Genomic DNA, 19,138 nt, shown 5'->3' on the forward strand with positions numbered 1-19,138 from the left:
GCGCGCAGGGTGCAGGAGGTCTGCTGTGACTCATCCACACACTACTGCTTCATTGCTCCGGCAGTATATTTAGAAACTCTTGTGTAGAGCAATTTTTGAAGATGGTTCAATTCAGAAATACTTCTGCTGTTGACAGATTTTTTCGGTTCCTTCTGTCTCGCAGCAAGGGTTTTCCAAGTATTTTCAGAAGCATTCATAAGTTCTTCCTATCTAAGGCATTCAAATGCAGCTCACCCCTCAGCAGTCCTCCTCTGCCACAAAGATCTATCCGTTTCAGGAAAAGCTGATGGTACCCTCACCTTGGTCCCAGCGCCCCAGGGTGGAACCTGGGCTTCGTGCCCATCTAAACCGGTGGGTTGTCCTGCCCTGTCATCACCACATCACCTGGGGTGAGGACACAGCCCAGGGGCAGCGGAGAAAGAAGTGGCTCCATCCAGACGGAGTGGAGCAGAAGAGCAGGAGAGGTTCGGGCAGAAGGGAGGAGGCTCTGGAGCAGAGGTGGAGCAGGGGGATCTCTGACCCTGCAGATATTCTGCTGCGGGGTTGTCTCCTCTGCGTGGCGCGCAGGGTGCAGGAGGTCTGCTGTGACTCATCCACACACTACTGCTTCATTGCTCCGGCAGTATATTTAGAAACTCTTGTGTAGAGCAATTTTTGAAGATGGTTCAATTCAGAAATACTTCTGCTGTTGACAGATTTTTTTCCTCCACTCCCCTTCCCCCTCCTCATCCCCTCTGCTCTCACTCCTTTTTTTTTTTTTTTTTTTTGGCTTCTTATGAATGAAAAAACCTTCAGAATATCTGTTCAGACATATACCCGACCTTGTGTGCAACCAGGGAAGGACAGTTAGAGCCAAAGGTTCTGCCAGCTCTGCATAGCTGGGGACAGTGTGGTGGCCAACACCTGGGTCAACCCCCTGAGAGTGGCAGGAGGACCTCATGGAGCAGACCAGGTCCAGCTGAGGGGTGCAATGTATGGGCTGCTATGTCTTCCCCCCAGGAAGGAGCACCTTCCTCTGATCATGGTACCTGCTCATGAAGTATTGAGCCCTGAGCTTGAGCCTGCTCTGGTTTGGTCTCCTCCATAGTCTGGAGCACGCAGCCTGGTGGGAACCACTTGTGTATTTCATAGAATCACAAAATAGTTAGAGTTGGAAGGGACCTTAAATCCCACCCAGTGCCACCCTCTGCCCTGGGTAGGGACACCTCCCACCACACCAGGTTGCTCCAAGCCCCCTCCAACCTGGTCTCCAACACTTCCAGTGATGGGGCATCCACACCTTCTCTGGGCAACCTGGGTCAGGGTCTCACCACCCTCAGAGGTGTCGCCTGTTAATCACCACTGTCACCACTGCTAATCCTTGGTGTTGTTCCTGTTCACAGGAGCTACAAGGTCCGTTTCAACAGCGTCTCCTCTTACTCGGATGCGCGGAAATCCTCAAGCGATGGCCCTGACTCCAGGGACAACTTCGAAAGCACGGGGCCCCTGGCTAATGTCAGGTGAATAATCCTATTTATTTTATCACGGGGGAGGGAGGCAGCAATTTCTTGCTGCAGAAGGGACAGAGCAGGAGCTGGTGCTGCACAAGAGCCCCTTTCTCCGACCACAGCTCTTACCTAAAACATGGTGTATTTTTGCAAAGCACAGATCCCTCCATGCTCCCTCATGTTGATGTTGGCCATGGGGTGGAGGAGGGACATGTCGGTGTCCCTCCCAGCTTGCTAGCCACAGCTGTGCCACCTCTCCACAGGTTCTCCGTGTTTGGGCTGGGGTCACGTGCTTACCCCCATTTCTGCGCCTTTGCCCGGGCGGTGGACACCCTCCTGGAGGAGCTGGGTGGAGAGAGGATCCTCCGCATGGGAGAAGGGGATGAACTCTGTGGCCAGGAGGAGTCCTTCAGGACCTGGGCCAAGAAGGTCTTCAAGGTAACTCGCTTCCCTTGTGCTCCAGGGAGGAGGAGCAGGGGGGAGAAGGAAACAGGGGCAGAGCAAAGCTGCTGGTTACAGCTGGATCAAAACCCAGCCTCTCCTTCCCTACACTGGGTCACACCAGCCATCACCCTGGCCCACAACAAAGAGGTTCTCCACATTTTGGTGGAACCCAGCCTCTCCTTCCCTACACTGGGTCACACCGACCATCACCCTGGCCCACAACAAAGAGGTTCTCCACATTTTGGTGGAACCCAGCCTCTCCTTCCCTACACTGGGTCACACCGACCATCACCCTGGCCCACAACAAAGAGGTTCTCCACATTTTGGTGGAACCCAGCCTCTTCTTCCCTACACCGGGACACCTGACCATCACTCTGGCCCACAACAAAGAGGTTCTCCATCTTTTGGTGGAGCTGACACTCTGGTTTGTGCTGACTGCCAGAGGGTGGGCACTATGTTGAATTCCTGCATTAATCCCAGATGCCGGGGGTGGAGGGCACCACAAGAGATGCCCATGGCCACCGGTCCAGTCCTACACCACTGGGGCTGCCTCCTCCATGTGTTGGCTGCAGGTGGGGTGGGACAAGGTGGGTTGTGGGGCTCAGGGTGATGCCTGAGAGCCTGGTGTGTGCTGCAGGCAGCGTGCGACGTGTTCTGCGTGGGGGACGACGTCAACATCGAGAAAGCAAACAACTCCCTCATCAGCAACGACCGGAGCTGGAAGAGGAGCAAGTTCCGCCTGACCTACGTGGCTGAAGCCCCAGAACTCACACAAGGTACAAAGATGGGGGTCGCCATCTGGGGAACTCTAGGTGTGGGGCAGGTGGAGGAGAAGACACAGCAGGTGGGGGAAAAGGCACCAAATCTCCTTATTTATTTTGTGATAAAATCCCAGCATTTCAGTCTTGAAAGTCCCCTCCATCGCATGCCCCAGGAGCAGTTTGTGATGGTCTCAAGCCCCTCTGGTTGGTCCCTGCCTGTAGCTGTAACGGAGGCGTTGGGCTCCAGTCTGATCTCCCTCCTCCTGACCCCGTTTTCTGAAGCAGAGAGCTGGAAACCTGGGAGCTTTCCAAGCTCTCTTTGTCCAAATGCCGCTCGGCCGAGCGCTGCGGAGCGATGGCAGGTCCAGCCCACCGACACCTGGCCCCTCAGCACGGCTCCTGCAGCTGATGAGCTGCCGCACCGGCTTCGCTCTTCCCAGATTCAGGCACTTTGCTACCAGCCAGGTGGCACTGGCAGCGAGAGGTGCCTGCCTGCACGTGAGGGCACGTCCCCAAGCCTCCTGTGGGTGGGTTCCCAAGTCCTCCTTGGTCACCAACAAGAGGGACACATGTCTGGTTTCCCCCTGGGGTTTCTGACCCCCCCTTAAGCTCACTGAAGCTCTGCAGGAGATGGAGGGAGGAGGGTGGTGGAGCCCGCAGTCCCCTTGCTGCTGGTGGTGTCGGCCAGCTCAGGTCTGATGAGCTGGATCCACAGTGGTGGCCAACAGCCCAGCAAAAGCCAGAAGCCACCTGGCTTGGCCACGCTCTGCTGCATTGCTTCACAGGCTCTTCTCCTCCACAGGACTGTACAGCATCCACAAAAAACGTGTCTATGCAGCCCGGCTTATCTCACGCCAGAACCTGCAGAGCCCAAAGTCCAGGTAGGAAATGGTGCTGCCCCGGGACCTGCAGGACCCAAGCATCCCTGCACACAAACACCCCTTGGCCCCTGAATGTCCCGTGGGTACTGTTCTTGTGCCAATCATCACCAAGGCTGGAAGACACCTTAACCCCCTGGAGGGTGTTTCCTGCCTCCTCATATGGTGAAATCTCTGGTGCTACATGCATCACCCTGCTGGCTGTGAGGGTGGGGGGATGGGTGGCCCCATGTGTGGAGCAGCAGGGTGCACGCAAAGAACGGATAAAATTGCTGAAGCAAGAGGGTAAACTGGTTTACCCTTCTAAAAAGTCCCTGAGGGGAGGTGGACGCTGCAGTGTCCTTTCTAGCTCCTTGCTGTGACTTTGGTGACATGCTCAGTGGGGCTCCAGGGTTTAGACATGCCACCACTGCCCAGCACGCCCAGTGGCTCCTGAGGCCAGAGCTCAGTGACTCCCTGAAGGACTCTGCCCAAAGCACATCCTGCTTTTTTCTCCTTTCCCTCTAGTCGCTTGACAATTTTCCTGCGCCTCAACACCAATGGACACCAGGAACTGCAGTACCTGCCTGGGGACCACCTGGGGGTGTTTCCAGGGAACCATGAAGACTTGGTCAATGCCCTGATTGACAGGCTTGAAGATGCTCCTCCAGCCAATCAGCTGGTGAAGGTGGAGCTCCTGGAGGAGAGGAACACAGCTTTAGGTAACCAGGGTCACCTCTACCTAGAGGTGGCCTCTCTCCTCCTCACCCATCCCTTGTAGTGGTTCTTGTACCTCCTTGGGGCAGTAGAAATCACTTCCCATCTCACTGGTGCATTTGCCCGGACTGGGAGCACCTCCTTCAACCTTCCTCTGCCCAGAGCCATTGTTCATCTGCATTTGGGGTGTAGAGCAAGGGTTGGAAGAATGAGCAGGGCCCTGGAGAGAAGATATTTCCTTGTTTTTCAGAAAAATTAAAGGCATTTATTTTCTCATGAAAAGAACAATGTCTAGGACTGGAAAGAAGAGTTAAGGCATCTTGATGGACCATCCCAACAGTGTATTTCATGGATAAGTCTGATACCCTACTGCCATGCACAGTGTTACAGAGATGGAAAACAGTGTTAACTCAGAGTGATCGATGCTGAAGGTGGTGGAGTATCAGACCCATATTTGTGATCATCGTAGAGCATCTCACTTGTAGCATGAGGATATCTCACTGACTCTTCTTTCCAGCTCTTCATCATTCACTGTCTCAGAGCTGATAAGGGGGTACGAAAGCAAGGATTTGTCCACCTTGGCTCTTACGCTCATCTGATCCCACGGTTGTGCTGAATTTCTTCCTGGCAGGTGTCATCAGTAACTGGACAGATGAGAACCGGGTCCCACCATGCACCATCTTCCAGGCTTTTAAGTACTATTTGGACATCACCACCCCTCCCACACCCCTGCTGCTGCAGCAGTTTGCTTTGTTGGCCACCAGTGACAAGGAAAAGAAACGTCTACAGGTCCTTAGCAAGGTAAAGCCTTAGACCCCAACCCGCAAGTTTCTCAAGCCCCTGGTGACTACCACAAGCCCAGGGCATTTTCAGCCCACATTGTGGTTGAGCTGAGTCTCTACCCATGACAGCAGGGTTCCTCCTGCCTGTCTTCACTGCCACCCACCCCAGCTTTGCCGTAGGCCTGGTGGGCTATCAGTAAAGGCACCTGGCTTGGAAGAGGCTGATGCTGCAGCTCTCTCCTCACTCCCTCCCTCCCTCTTTCCTTTGCTGCAGGGCTTGCAGGAATACGAGGAATGGAAGTGGTCCAAGAACCCCACCATCGTGGAAGTTCTGGAGGAGTTCCCCTCAGTGCAGATGCCCTCCACGCTGCTGCTGACTCAGCTCCCCCTCCTCCAACCACGCTACTACTCCATCAGTTCCTCCCCAGAGATGTACCCGGGTGAGGTCCACCTCACCGTGGCAGTGGTCTCCTATCGCACGAGAGGTACCATGCTCATGCAGGGGTCAGCGGAGACAGGCGTGGTGTGGGGAGCAAGGGAAAATCATTGGCACATGAGCAGCACCACAAGGTCCTTGGCAGAGAGATGTTATTTTAAAGCCTTACTACCTGCTGCAGTGACTAGATTCCTTCAACCGTAACATGCTGTCCCATGTTATGAAGAATAACCATCTACCAAAGGGCAGGGTATTGCAGAGAAGCCAGATCTGGGTCAGGTACCAGCAACAGACCAGCCATGGTGGCTCCAAGCTCCACATGAGATCATTTGTTTGCCCACACCAAAGTCCACATTGCCACAACTCGCCAGATTTCTGTACCTGTGCAAGCAGTGATGTGCCCTGGTCATGGTGGAAATGGGCACAGGCCCATCACACCTGCATCAGGCAGGACACAGGGGAAGACACTGGGGCTGCCTTGGAGGGCTTGTGTCTAGAAGCACCACAACATGATGCTGCTTCTACCAAAAAGGACCAAGGAGAAGTTGGGTGCTTCCTAAGTGCTGTGGAGGTGCAGCTATCCCAGGGTTGGGTCCTGGGTGAACTTGGGCAGCTCCACAGAGGGATCCAAGGGCCAAACTTCTACCACGTTCATGGAGAACAGATGCAGAGATACTCAATGTTTCAGTGTGGTGTTCATGTGGGATGTAGCAGGGAGGGTTTCCGAAAGGAAGGCAACTGGAGGAGGTGGTGGGTATGTCAAGCACAGACCTTCTTCCCTGCCCTTCTAGATGGAGAAGGACCGATCCACCACGGAGTCTGCTCCTCTTGGCTCAATCGGATACAGACAGATGAAGTAGTGCCCTGTTTTGTAAGAGGGTAAGTGGTCCACTGAAGGCAAGGGGTGAAAAAGATGGGGTGAGCGCCCTTGCAGGATGAGCTCTTCACCCTCAAGTCTTCTTTGCAAAGCACTAAGGGTGCAGAGAAACCAGGGCTGGGGTTGTGAGAAAATGGGTCCCTCTCGGGTGCAGCTCTCTGCAAGAAATGTCACTTTCTGGGATTTCTACACAGGGCTGGGGTTGTGAGAAAACGGGTCCCTCTCGGGTGCAAGAAATGTCACTTTCTGGGATTTCTACCCCTCCAGCTCTGGGTAGAGGTTTTCTCAGCTTGCTGTGGTGGGCAGAGGCGAGGGAGGGAGCATCCTTGCTTGGGTAATAACTGGTGTCTCCGATGTGTGCAGTGCCCCCGGGTTCCACCTGCCCCAGGATCCCCAGGTGCCCTGCATCCTCATCGGCCCCGGCACCGGCATCGCCCCTTTCCGGAGTTTCTGGCAGCAGCGACTTTTCGAAATCCAGCACAAAGGTGGGTCGATATCTGTTCTTCTTGTTTCTCACCCCAGTTGGTGCTCAGGAGCCCTGGGCTGGTGGGGATGGGGGAGGCAGTCTCCTGCCCAGGCTGACCCAGCAGACCCAAAGGGCTTCTTGACGCAGCGGCTGTCCCAAGAGCAGGTGGGGAGGTCAGCCCAAACTCCTCAAAAATCCTCCTGTAAAACTTTGCAAGTACTTTATGGCAGTATTGTAGTGCTGGTGTCGAATTTAAAGGTCATTTAATGTAAAGTTTCGTAAAAGATTCATTTTTCATGGATCGTTTAAACCATTTAGGAAAAAAAAAAGTTTAATTTCGCCCCAAAACGTGGCATAAACACCCCTGCTGGTGTCCCTGGACCATGCACAGGCTCAGGCAGTGGGTTACCTCCTCCTTGCTGGCTTTCCCTCCCTCCCAGTTTGGCCAGGGAAGGCTCCTGGCAGTCTTTGCAGGCTGCTGGGGCTGCCGGCAGATGTGGAGGGAGATGGCTTGCAAAAAGGCAGTATTGGGGGTTACCAGGCTAACTGCTTCTCCCATCTCCCCCTCCACAGGTCTGAAGCCTTGTCCTATGGTCCTGGTATTTGGCTGCCGGCAATCCAGGATCGACCACATTTACAAAGAGGAGACGCTCTTTGCCAAAACCCAAGGTGTCTTCAGAGAGCTGTACACAGCCTACTCCCGGGAACCGGACAAACCAAAGGTGTGTTGCAGGCACCGCTCCGCTCCTGGTGTGCAACCCTGGGTGGCCATGGCCAGCTGGCATGGCGTGGAGATGCCAGTTCCTTGGCACAGCCACAGTGGCTCATGCCCTGGGCTCTCTGGTTGTGTGTGTGCAGGATCATGCCCTTCCCAGGGCACCCCCCTTCCCAGGGCACATCTCCATCCCTGCACCAGCCCCAAAGTGTGCCCATGTCGCTCAGGCTTTGCCCTGGACGGGTAAAACATAGAATCACAGGATGGTTTGGGGTGGAAGGAACCTTAAAGCCCCCCCAGTGCCACCCCCTGCCCTGGGCAGGGACACCTCCCACCACACCAGGTTGCTCCAAGCCCCCTCCAACCTGCCCTTGAACCCCTCCAGGGATGGGGCAGCCACAGCTTCTCGGGGCAACCTGGGCCAGGCTCTCACCCCCCTCCCACCAAACAAGTTCTTCCCCACATCTCAGCTCCATCTCCCCTCTTGCAGGGTCAAACCCTTCCCCCTCCTCCTAGGGCTCCACTCCCTGATCCAGAGTCCCTCCCCATCTCTCCTGGAGCCCCTTGAGGGACTGGAAGGGGCTCCAAGGTCTCCCCGGAGCCTTCTCTTCTCCAGGCTGCACCACCCAACGCTCCCAGCCCCCCCTCCCAGCAGAGGGGCTCCAGCCCTCCCAGCATCTCCGGGGCCTCCTCTGGCCGCGCTCCCACAGCTCCATGTCCTTCTGCTGGTGGTGGCCCCAGAGCTGGAGGCAGCACTGGGGGGTGTCTCCCCAGAGCGGAGCAGAGGGGCAGAATCCCCCCCTGGCCCTGCTGGCCACGGGGCTGGGGATGCAGCCCAGGGGGCGGGGGGTTTCTGGGCTCCAGCGCATGTTGTCGGCTCATCTGCTCTAACTACCCACCTGAGCAGGCCTGGCAATGAGAGATATGGTGAAGGTGTGAAAATGCAAGAGCAAAATGCTGCTTTGCTACTTTCCCCATCATCATGGGGGCTGCAGGATGCGGTCACACTCCCCCAAAGAGGGGGTGGCTTTGCCCTGCTGTCCCCGAGGCAGCCAGTGCTCACAAAGCTGGTCAGAGCGTGCAGGTGGATGGGGCTGGGAAGCTGCAGTTAATCTCAGCTCCCACCTCCTTCTCCTCCTCCTCCTCCTCCCTCAGAAATACGTGCAGGACGTGTTACAGGAGCAGCTGGCCCACACCGTGTTCAAAGCACTGAAGGAGCAGGGAGGCCACGTCTACGTCTGCGGGGATGTCACCATGGCCGGGGACGTCCTGAAGACCATCCAGCGCATCGTGAGGCAGCAGGGCCAGCTGTCGGTGGAGGAGGCAGGGGCTTTCATCAGCAAGCTGCGGGTGAGTGGTGGCCATCCACACCACCAGACACCGTGTCGGCTCCTGCCACCGGCGCTGCACCTGGTGCCTCCTCCCGCAGAACCGGCAGCACCCAGGAGAACCGTGCCTGGGGACGGGGGGACAAATGCAGCAAGATCCCCCCCTTGCAGCCAGGCAAGGTCGGGAGTGTGATCTTCTGAAGGTTTGGGTGGAGGTGACCTCGCTTTGCTTGGAGGTGACCTCTGCTTGAGCCTGGTGCTGCGCTGAGCGCCGGCAAGAGCTCTTCTGGGGACCCTTGGTGGCCCAGATAGGACTTGTTCACCTGGGTAAGTCCCCACTGGGGAATGCTGCCCCTGGGCAAACACGTTGCTGCAGATGTTGCAGCTGAAGCAGAACTGATCTCGGTTTGGGGCACAGACCTGGGGACAGATGCTCAAACAGCTCAGCTTCTGCCCAGGAGGACAAGTCAGCCCAGTTCCTGCCGGACTTACCCCTCCCCACCACTCCCTCCAGGGACCGAGGGAGCCCAAATCCACATTTTCAGCGGGTTGGCAAGCAAAAGCTCTGATACACAGGCTGGACTTGGGCTACTTGCCCCCTGGTAGCCAGGCAGCCCCTGGGTTGCCAGCATTTGGGGAGGTCTAACCCACCCAGCAGCCCCACAGTGTGACCTTGGGAAGGTCATCTCTCCTCCCTGCTTGTTCCTGTCCTACCAGCTCCTGTGACAGACCCCAGAACACTTGCTGGGTGTTTGGTACCCACCCACAACTCAAGAGCTTTCTGGTGCCACGGCGACAACAACAGTTTGTAAATACTCCTTTTATTTTTTTTTCCCCGCTGCCCCTCTCCCACCCTCTGTTTCAGGATGACAGCCGGTACCACGAGGATATTTTTGGAGTCACCCTGCGTACGTACGAAGTGACTAACCGCCTTAGATCTGAGTCTATTGCATTCATTGAGGAGAGCAAAAAAGATACGGATGAGTGAGTTGACGTGTTTATTTTCACCCCTGCAATCGTCTCCCAAGCGCGTGGGCTGCGGGACGGGGACGGGAGCTTTGACTTCTGCACACACGGCCCTTCTTATAGCAGAGGGGGAGGAAAGATATTTGATTTCTGCTCTGGAAGCAGAGGCTGCTGCCTGGCAGTCCCTCTGCAAGAGCTGTCACCTCGCTAGGACAAATCCCCCCCAGCCTTCCCAGGTTATTGCACCCGCCGTACTGATGTGCTCAGACCTGATGATCCCATCCAAACAGGGATGGAAAAAGCAGAATTCCTGCCCCTGCTTCCCTGCCAGTGAGCCCACGGGTGATGAACTGGAAGGATGGCACTGGCCCAGGTTGCCCAGAGAAGCTGTGGCTGCCCCATCCCTGGAGGGGTTCAAGGGCAGGTTGGAGGGGGCTTGGAGCAACCTGGGCTGGTGGGAGGTGTCCCTGCCCAGGGCAGAGGCATTGAAACTCAGTGATCTTTAAGGTCCCTTCCAACCCCAACCATTCTGTGACTATGATTCCATGATCCCTGTTGAGGGGTGGCTGTCCCCAGCTCCAGCGCCAGTGGTGGGGGGCTGGCTCCAGGAGTGGTACCCAATGATGGGAGAGGTCTCCAGGCTGCTGCGTGCCCAGTTAGGAAAGATCTGGAGACTTTTCTTTCCACTGTTGTAAAAACAACCATAAGAAGTAAAAAAAAAAACACAAAAAACCACTTGATATTTGCTGTGTTCGTTTCTTCTCCACCATGTCCTGCCATTTGCTTGATATTTGCTGTGTTTGTTTCTTCTCCACCATGTCCTGCCATTTGCTCAGCTCTGCCTCGGTGGGATTTTCCCTGGCTGAGCAGGAGGATTATTTAATATAAAGGATGAGCAGCTGCGTGGATCTTGCTCCTTGTCCTGGCCCTTGGCAGCCTGGGGTGCAATCCCTTCCCTGGGCTCCCACCTGGTCCATGTAGGGCCTGGTTGACCCGCAGTGGGTTTCCCAACATCCCTGAGGTTTGGTAGGAGTTTTTCTCCAACACAGGACGTACTCTGGGGTCTGTGCTACAGGGCACCTCAGCTTCCCATCCCTGGGTAGGGATGTGTACAGAGCACCTCAGCTTCCCATCCCTGGGTAGGGATAAAGGTTATACACCTGCTCACCTCACCCAGCTGCAAAGGGCTCTGTACAATCCTGACCAGGACACCATCCCTTGGCAAGTCCTTAGCCCCAGACGTTCCTCACTGCTCCTTCTAAGGTCGGCCTTTCTCCCCTTTCCCTTGCAGGGTTTTCTGCTCCTAACTGGATCCTTCGCCCCAAGGGGATGCCAAACCAGTCCCAGTGCCTGCTGCCCCCTCCAGCTGGAGGGCACTGGGTTTTGTATTTCACGGACACGGTGGCTCCTTTTCCGCGGGGAACTGCCCATGGAAAGCGCTCTGTCTCTCGTCCTGTCGTTGTGTCCTGATGATGATGATGATGATTTTGATTTCCTTTTCTTCCCTCTTCCTCTTGCTCTCTCTCTTTGTCCTGTGGCGGTTTCTTTTCACCCCCTTTCCCTCCCCTGGATTTCCCCACTGAAGTACGATGGCTTTATAACCTGCAGTGGCTCTTAACAGAACTCCACATTTCTCCTTCTTCTCATGAGGGCATTTTGCAGCTGCATGAAATCACCACCTTTGTGATCATCTGCGTTTTTGGTGTTTTGGGGGAGAGCAGAGGTGGCGGGGGCTGGCCAATAGCTACGTCTTGTTGCTTGAATAGAGCTGGGGGACGTTCCCCCCAGGCTCCCCCTTTCCCCAGCTTGGGGCTTGGCTGCATCCTTGCGTTTTTCGTGGCTTTCCTTTGGAGTTGTTCAGACCTGGGTTGGGGGCAGATGACGTGCGATGCCCCTGTGCCTGTGAACTTTACTCATCCCCAAGCAGAGTGGGTACAAATGTCTCTGTTTTGATCCAAAGGGTGGGACGTCTCTGATTTGCGTGTCACGACTTCTCCTAAACAGCCGCTGCGCTATGTTTGCCTCCTCCTCTGCTCCCTGTTCCCTGTGACCCTCTCCTTTTGCTCGATCCCCACTTTTGCTGGCATGAAAGCCCTTCCCCAGGGGAGCCAAGCACTGAACACACAGGCTGGTGTGTGTGCTAGGGAAAATCTCCTGGCAATGACTGCTGCTTGGCCCGGCTGTCCTCCCGAAGGCTTTCCAGGAGATACACCATCTGCAGCCAAGATGCTGGTGGGAGAGATTCAGGGACCGGCTGCATCCCAGAGCTTTGCACGATGTGAACACGTGAACCTTCTCCCGGGTGAGGCTGGGAGGCAACGAGGATGGGAGAGAAGTGGTTTCAACCCCAGCCGCAGGAGGCACCTCCTGATAACAAAGCCCCTTTGGAAGGCATCACTTGGAGGCTGACGGTGGCTCCCGCTCCTTGGCAAGGATGTGCCCACCGAGGAGTCTTGAAAGCCCAGAGAGTGTCAGCTCCACCTCAGCACAGTTTTATGAGCCGTTCTGGGACAGCAGACCCCAGCCACTTCCACACCTCCGGGAGCAGAAAGTGCCAGCAGAGAGTGACCTGCCTGCCAAAAGAAGTACATGTGGCATCTCGGTGGCAAGCCTGTCCTCCCCTCTGTAGGCTCCGTGCCACCTGCCAGCGGCACGAGCTGTCTCTGCCAGGACATCTCATGCGAGAAGGGAGGTGAGATGGGCTGCAAAGATGCTGCGTGATTCTGGGCTCTGACACGCTCGCACCTCAGCCCTGCTGCAAAAAATCCAGCCCCAAAAGCAATCTGTTAACACGCTCCCAGAAAGACATCAGCCCCCTTTAACAGAGAAAAGCTGTCCGCAAGGTAAAGCACGTGTGACCTTGTGTGTCCTTCCTCCTTCTCCTCCCTTCCTCACCCTGCAGAAGGTTTGTCCTCCCTCAGTGCCTGGAGGAGGACAGCGGGGCATGGCTGCAGCTCTTGCTGGAGGCAGGGAGAGGAGGTTGGCACTTGGAGGTGGTAGATGCCAGCCCTTTCCTCCCACCCCACTCTGCTGCACTGAGGAACGATGCTCGTAGGGAGCAAAGCACCTGCACTGGCGACAGCAGAGGGTTGGTCCAGGAGCTGCAATGCTGAGCTTTGCTTTCAGAGGGCTGAGATTGTCCACCCTAAGCCAAAGTCAGAACAAAAAGAGGTTTGCTGCTCTCCCAGTCCATGGTACACGCCGTGCAGGTTCCCCTGGCCCCAGGCTGTGAGTTACCCCCACCCTCAGCCAGGACCTCCTGCCCTTTCCTGCTTCTTGGCTGGCCACATCTCCACGTGCTGTGACCATCTTCTTCAGCTTTGACTCCCCGAGTGATTAAAGCAGCTCCAGCCCAAAATCCAGAAGCAAAAGGCGTCCCAGGCACCGGGAGAATGTGAGATCCAGTTTTGCTGGTCCCAGCAGAGCATCTAGCGTGGCGTACAGTGCGAATGAATGCTGCCACGGTGTGGCCAGAGCTGAGCTCGCTGGGCTAGCAAGGAACAGGTTTTGGAGCCAGGTAGAAGGCCAGGTTTGTGTCACTGCCCGGGGACTTTGTGACCTGGTGGTGAAAGTAGGACAGGACCGGGAAAAGGGCAGCCCCTGGGCCACCATGGCGGGTTGTGCCCTAACCCCGGGACAGGCAGTGGGATGGGGGAGCTGGAAACGTACAGCAAACCTGGTCCTACCCCCCCAGTGCTATGGCTGCAGAAAGAGAGCTGAAAAATAAATTCAAACTCATCCCCTCCTTGGGGGGAAATTTAGTCTGTCTCTAGACTCTTCTCTGGTCCTCCTTTCAGTAGAAGGAATGATGCAACCTGAGGAGGAGGTAGTGCCCAAAGAAATGCCCTTGTCTTCGTCCTCTTTCCAGCTCATCCTGTGTTGCTGGCAATTAGTTTTCTCCTGTCCTGCCTTCTGCCTGTATCGCTGTAACATCTCCCATCTGGAAATCATATTGCTGCTGCAGCCTGTGTCTGAGATGGATGGCCTTGCTTTGCCCACACCCCAAAGCTCCCCACCTCCATCTCCTCCTTCCAGCTGAGCCGCCAGGGAAAGCAGTGGAGAAGGGACCAGGGTGTGCGTCTCGCCTCCGGTGAGATCTCCAGAGGGGTCTGTGCGGGGCAGACAGCCCAAGTTCAACAGGCATCGGGGTAGGCGAGTCCTTCAGAGCCATTTGGAAGGGAAAAGCTGGTCTAAGGCCAACCTGCCTGGCCCTGGAGAAGAAACACCCCCCTGCAGTGAAGGTCCATGAAGTGAATATATCCCCCAGGGCTCCGGCTGCCGCTCCGCTCCTTCTGCCTGAGCCACACCGCTGGGAATTTTGATTCATTGGGGTTTTTTTGTTGAGTCAGTCTCAGACGTCTTAACTTCTCCTTCATCCCCCTTACCTGCAAGGACTTCGCACTCCCCTTGAGCTTAATTTTCTTCCACGGCTAAGGGGGAGAATAAACTTGCGGATCTGCTTTATCATTCCACAAATGTGGCTCTTCCACCAGTTGTCTAGACTCTGCTCCTCTCGGTGTGACATTTCTGACGCGTAGGTGTAGCTACAATACCTCCAGCATGCTTAAACGGCGGGGAGCGAGGTGGGGTCTACTGCAGACTGGTGCCATGAGCAGCTCAGGGGGGTCATGCATGGAGGGGTTGTGCCTCTTGGCCACTTGGGTCACAGATCTGTCACCTCCGGGTCCCCGTCCAGGCTCCTCCACTTCCCCACGTGGCTTTTGCCTCCTGGACCTGATGGACACCCAGCCTGATCCAATGTCCCACCACAGATCTCCACCACTGCTTGTTTTGCAGCAGCTGAGCTCCTTTTCACTCCCCAGGAGATTCGATTTTCAAGACACCATGAAGTGAGGGGTTTTTTTGTTGAAGATTTTAATTCGTAAGTTTTTCAAATGTCCACAGGAAGTTATATATGAACTTGAAAACTCATGGGAAACAGTTCTCTGTTTTCCCAACCTGCTGTGTCCAGTAGCAGGGAAAAATAATTTGTTCATTCAGTGCAAGGGTATCTATTGCCTGTCTTGTTGATGACTTCAAAGGTTTCATTTCCCCAGAAGGACTGCCGGGGAGTTTGTTTTTCTTCTATTTATGAGAGACAGCAGGAAAATAATGAGACTTCTGCCATCAGGAGTAGACTGGCAAAGATGACACCTCCAAGATGGTTGCTGTGTGGGCCTGAGCTCACTGCACTGGAGAAACCAAGTCAGTCGCATTCATATTGGCCAGAGAAATGGAGTTTTTGAGGGGTTTGGGCTGTCCATGCTGCCTGTCCCCTGTCCTGTGCCTACATGTCCCCAGGGGCAAGCAGGGGACTCTGTTCACATCCAATGTGTCCGTGTGTGACTGGAAAACTTGGAGTTGTGTCCTGAGCCAACCTGATTGCACCTCTGCAGAAGAAGGAGATGGGATGGGAGCTGCATGAACCTGTGTCCAGTCTGTGATCGCTCCGTTCGTTCCTTTACTGTTCGTATGCGGCGCCTCTCGCCCCATCCCAGGCTCCCTCCAACTGCTTCCCTCTGGAGATCCCTCCTTTCTCCTTCCCAGCTCCATCTGCTCAGCCAAAAGGTGTAGTTTAGCAAGGGTGGGTCCTGGGGGTGGCAACGGACTTACAGTGCCTTGTGCCAGGAAGAGACTATTGCACCGGGGTTGCCCTCCTGCTCCTGCCCTCTCTAGAGATGCTCCTACTACACATGGACCAGAGGATGAGGGGAACAGGTGGCTTCGTTTGACAAGTGACATTCTTGGTGGGCAAACTCCCCCTGGGATAACCAAGAGCAAGCTCATAGCCCTGCTCAGCCACTCTCTGCCATTAATCTCCCAGTGATGGGGTTTTAGAGCGGGTTGGGAGGCAGCACAGGGTTAGACCGTGGGTGCAAACTGGACATAACCTTCTGTGAATGCCCACCATGTCCTGGAGACCACCTTTCCACCTTTTTATGAAGCTGTTTTGGGGGGAGAGGGCATCTTTGTGTTGAAGCCTCGTGGACTCACACCAAGCCCAAGCCAAAGCTGCTGCCTCCCGACTCAAGGACCGCTGAAGCCGTTACAGTCCCCTGATTTATACCTGCAGAGAGTTCCCAGCGCTTTGTGGGAGGATAATTTTATGCTCCAAACTAAATTTTGTTCCTGCTTTCACCGGGGACCGGTTCTCAGCTTCGGAATTGCTCTGATAACTTTGCAATTGCTTTGATAGTTCCAGAGGGGAGCCCAGTCCCTTTACAGAACAGATGGAAACACATTTTCAGGACCATTCAAACTTCACTCTTACTCCGGCTTTCTTATAACAATTTCTTCTGCTATAACAGGGGGAGCAAAATTTGGCCGGTGCTGAGTGCTCTCGAAAACTGCATTCCCAAACTTGGACAAAATTATTCTAGAATCAGAGTCCTCTCAGATATGAAATGCCTTCCACACGGGCTGGCTTCAGCGGCGTCGGGGGTTTCAGCAGTTTGCAGGATCAGGCTTTTGCACCAACAGCAGCAGTTTCACGACAACACTATTTTTTTTGCGTGTGTCAACCTGCACTTGCACTTGCCTGCAATGCAGGACTCTCACCATCCATTTGAAATCTGCCCTCAGATCTGAGCTCTAGCTTCTTTCATGCGACCGTGTGTATTTACCAGGCAATCAGGGGAGCTAGAGAAGGCTAATGAGGCTGCTGTTTAAAAGCACTTGGCTCCAGAAGCAAACCAGACCTTACCAGGGGTTGAAAATGGCTTGATTTTTAGTACAGGTACAAGGGGAACTCATGAAATATTTAAGCATTGTAACGCAGACACACCTTTTCCCTGCCGTGCCAGGAATGAAGTAAATTAGAAACTCTTGGCCTCCACCCCTACAGATGTTTGGCTCTGATGGAAGTTTGTGCCATCGAAATCGCAGGGAAAAAATTAAAAAACACCACAAAACCCAGATTGTGAGTCCATAGCTGCGCAGCCACAGCTTGTTTAGCAGCGAGAGGGGCTGCTGCTTTCCTGCCTTATTCACTCACTTGTGTACCTACCTGGCCGGATTTTGGGCAGAGAAGAGGGAAGAATCACTTGAAAAGCAAGAAAATCAAACCTGCAAGGCCTTGCCCTGAGAATCGCTCCTTCACCAGGAGCCGATGAGCCAAGGCTTTGATGGTGCTCCTCGTGTCCATGGGCCAAAGCCTGAGGAGCTGTTGTGGGGTGGTGGAACGGCAGGAGAGCGGGGCCAGGCTGCGGGCAGACTCCTGGCTGCAGGAATTACACACAACTCCATAGGTCTGGTTCGGAAACCTGCTAGTGAATAACACCCAGCAAAGTATATTTCTACTGGGGGCATTCTTAATGCTTTGAAATGTCAAGGCTCAATACTGATCTGAAAGAGCAACTCATTTGGGGCTTCTTTTTGTTGCTTTGTTTTCATGTGTTGGCTTTGGAAAAAAAAAAAAAGAAAAGAAAAAAAAAAGAAAGGTATATCAAAATGTTTTGGATGAAACTGAATATTTTTTCCCCACAATAATTGCTAACGGAGATTTTAAATTTTTCCCAGGGCAACAAAACTGCCTTAACATGTATTCAACTCCAACAAGAGGCATTAGCGCTACTCACTTCTCAACCTGCTTTTTTATTTGTCTCTCTGTGTGATGGTGGCATGGAACCACATCTTAACAAAATACACTCTGCAGCGCTCAACAGGATTTCCAGAAAAAGAAGAGAGTGTTTCCGAATCTCCCCGTGCCCAGCATTGAAGTGACGGCTTTGAAGCCAATGAAATTCAATGCGAAATTTCTGCTTTGCTAGAACTCTACGAAATAGGCAAATGTCCGCGATTCCCAAGGTTACACGTGCTCTGCTGCCTTGAGATGCCTTCAAAAAAACACCCTGGGATCCGTGTGCTGAAAAGAGCTTGAGAGTAGGTTCCCTGGTCTGCAGCAACAACCCCCGGCTCTTGTAGAGTGTAGACAATTCCCCAGGCGGTAGATGAACAGAGTCAGATGATTTTCAGCCAGGACTCATTGCTTTTTAGATTGCATGTAGTTAGAAACATGAGTTCTGCCAGCCGCCCAGGGAATTTGATATTCAGTGCCAATTAATTTTTGTAATAGGAACAGGGATTTCTTCCCTCCATTCCCTTAGGCACCTTTGAAAAGCATAAGCCTCAAAGGTTGGTTTGGATTCTTTTTTTTTTTTTTTTTTCTGGTGGCCTTTTTACTGAAGCGCAGCAGTGCCGAGACGAGAAAGGGGGCCGGTCTGTGAAGGATAGCAGCTTTGGGGCAGGCACCTCCCAAACTTGCCATCGCAGAGGTTTTTCTAAACCTTCAATCGTGGGTGAATTCTGCTCTGCTTGATGGGACTCCAACCTCTCGCTGCTCTCTGGTCCTCCCGCTCCTTCCTCCCGCCCCTCAGCGCCTCCTCATGTCACTGTGCCTTCATTTGGTTTATAAGATGATGCCGTGATTTAAGACTGGCACGTTGTCTTTACTCTCACTTTGCATCCCGTAAGACAGGTATGTGTGGAGGGGGGGGGGCATTTAGCTTATTTTGTAGCTTTTTGTGTCATCCTGGTAGGTATCTTCTGAGGAGCAAAGGGGTGGGGAGGGTGGGAGCAGGGGTGAGCCAGTGTTGTATTTGATCGTACCAGTGCTTTAAGCGGCCAGAAACGTGGTTTTCCCCTACCTCCGAGCTCTCAATGCTGCTAAAAATCTCTGCCATTCGTACAATGTACTCCAGCCCCCTCTCTCGGACTGACTCTGGCTCTGTTTGCAAGATATCCACATTGTTCTAAAGCATGCACCTCTCTCTGTATAGTTCCGATCTTCTGATTTTATGGAATACTTATGCCTGTTTGCATTACAGTCAAAATAAAAAAAAAAGTGAACTAAAACCTAGCAGACCTCGGTTTTCTCTTATCTCCATGTTTTTAACACTGAAAGGCCTCTCCTAATATCTTGGCCGTGCTCCAGTTTGCTACCCGTAAAGCACCATAAATAGGGTGGTGGCATCAATCAGCGATATCTATTTATCTGCGAGACAGAGACACTTGCTTGTAAGGTTGCTTGAGTCGCAGCATTACATATTTCACATCATTTATATCATCTCCACCAGGAAAATGCCACGGTTGAGCAAGGAGGGCTGTCTGCACACAGTCCAGGGCAAGCTGTGATGCTGGAGCCCCGGGAAGACAGCAGCGGTGCTCCAGGCAGGACCTGGGAGACCTGAGAAAAAAGAATGGTTGCACGTAGCCAGGTGAATGAGCCAGAAATAAGGGTTTTTACACAGGAAGGCAGGGTCCTGTTTCAAGGAGGTACTAAGGTGCCATTATTTAAATTAATC

The 19,138-nt window shown here is 54.0% G+C and overlaps 1 protein-coding gene across 2 annotated transcripts in view; it reads left to right on the forward strand.

Moving 5' to 3' along the window:
* NOS1 (nitric oxide synthase 1) overlaps nucleotides 1–18,689 on the forward strand; it is a 64,244-nt gene extending 45,555 nt beyond the window's left edge. Inside the window, exons 12-24 of one of the 2 annotated variants that reach the window (XM_014959518.1) lie at nucleotides 1,383–1,499; nucleotides 1,751–1,925; nucleotides 2,569–2,707; nucleotides 3,495–3,573; nucleotides 4,078–4,271; nucleotides 4,898–5,067; nucleotides 5,323–5,533; nucleotides 6,276–6,363; nucleotides 6,725–6,846; nucleotides 7,401–7,549; nucleotides 8,698–8,892; nucleotides 9,736–9,854; nucleotides 11,128–18,689. In XM_014959518.1, coding sequence (XP_014815004.1) covers nucleotides 1,383–1,499; nucleotides 1,751–1,925; nucleotides 2,569–2,707; nucleotides 3,495–3,573; nucleotides 4,078–4,271; nucleotides 4,898–5,067; nucleotides 5,323–5,533; nucleotides 6,276–6,363; nucleotides 6,725–6,846; nucleotides 7,401–7,549; nucleotides 8,698–8,892; nucleotides 9,736–9,854; nucleotides 11,128–11,143 — 1,774 coding nt within the window. In that variant the 3' untranslated portion in view covers nucleotides 11,144–18,689. Of the gene's footprint in view, nucleotides 1–1,382; nucleotides 1,500–1,750; nucleotides 1,926–2,568; nucleotides 2,708–3,494; nucleotides 3,574–4,077; nucleotides 4,272–4,897; nucleotides 5,068–5,322; nucleotides 5,534–6,275; nucleotides 6,364–6,724; nucleotides 6,847–7,400; nucleotides 7,550–8,697; nucleotides 8,893–9,735; nucleotides 9,859–11,127 lie in introns of those variants that run through there. The other variant, XM_014959520.1, reaches the window with a different exon arrangement.
* The last annotated feature ends 449 nt before the right edge of the window (nucleotides 18,690–19,138 follow it).

This window comes from Calidris pugnax, unplaced genomic scaffold (genome assembly GCF_001431845.1).
Source record: "Calidris pugnax isolate Ruff unplaced genomic scaffold, ASM143184v1 scaffold413, whole genome shotgun sequence".
Lineage (NCBI taxonomy): Eukaryota > Metazoa > Chordata > Aves > Charadriiformes > Scolopacidae > Calidris > Calidris pugnax.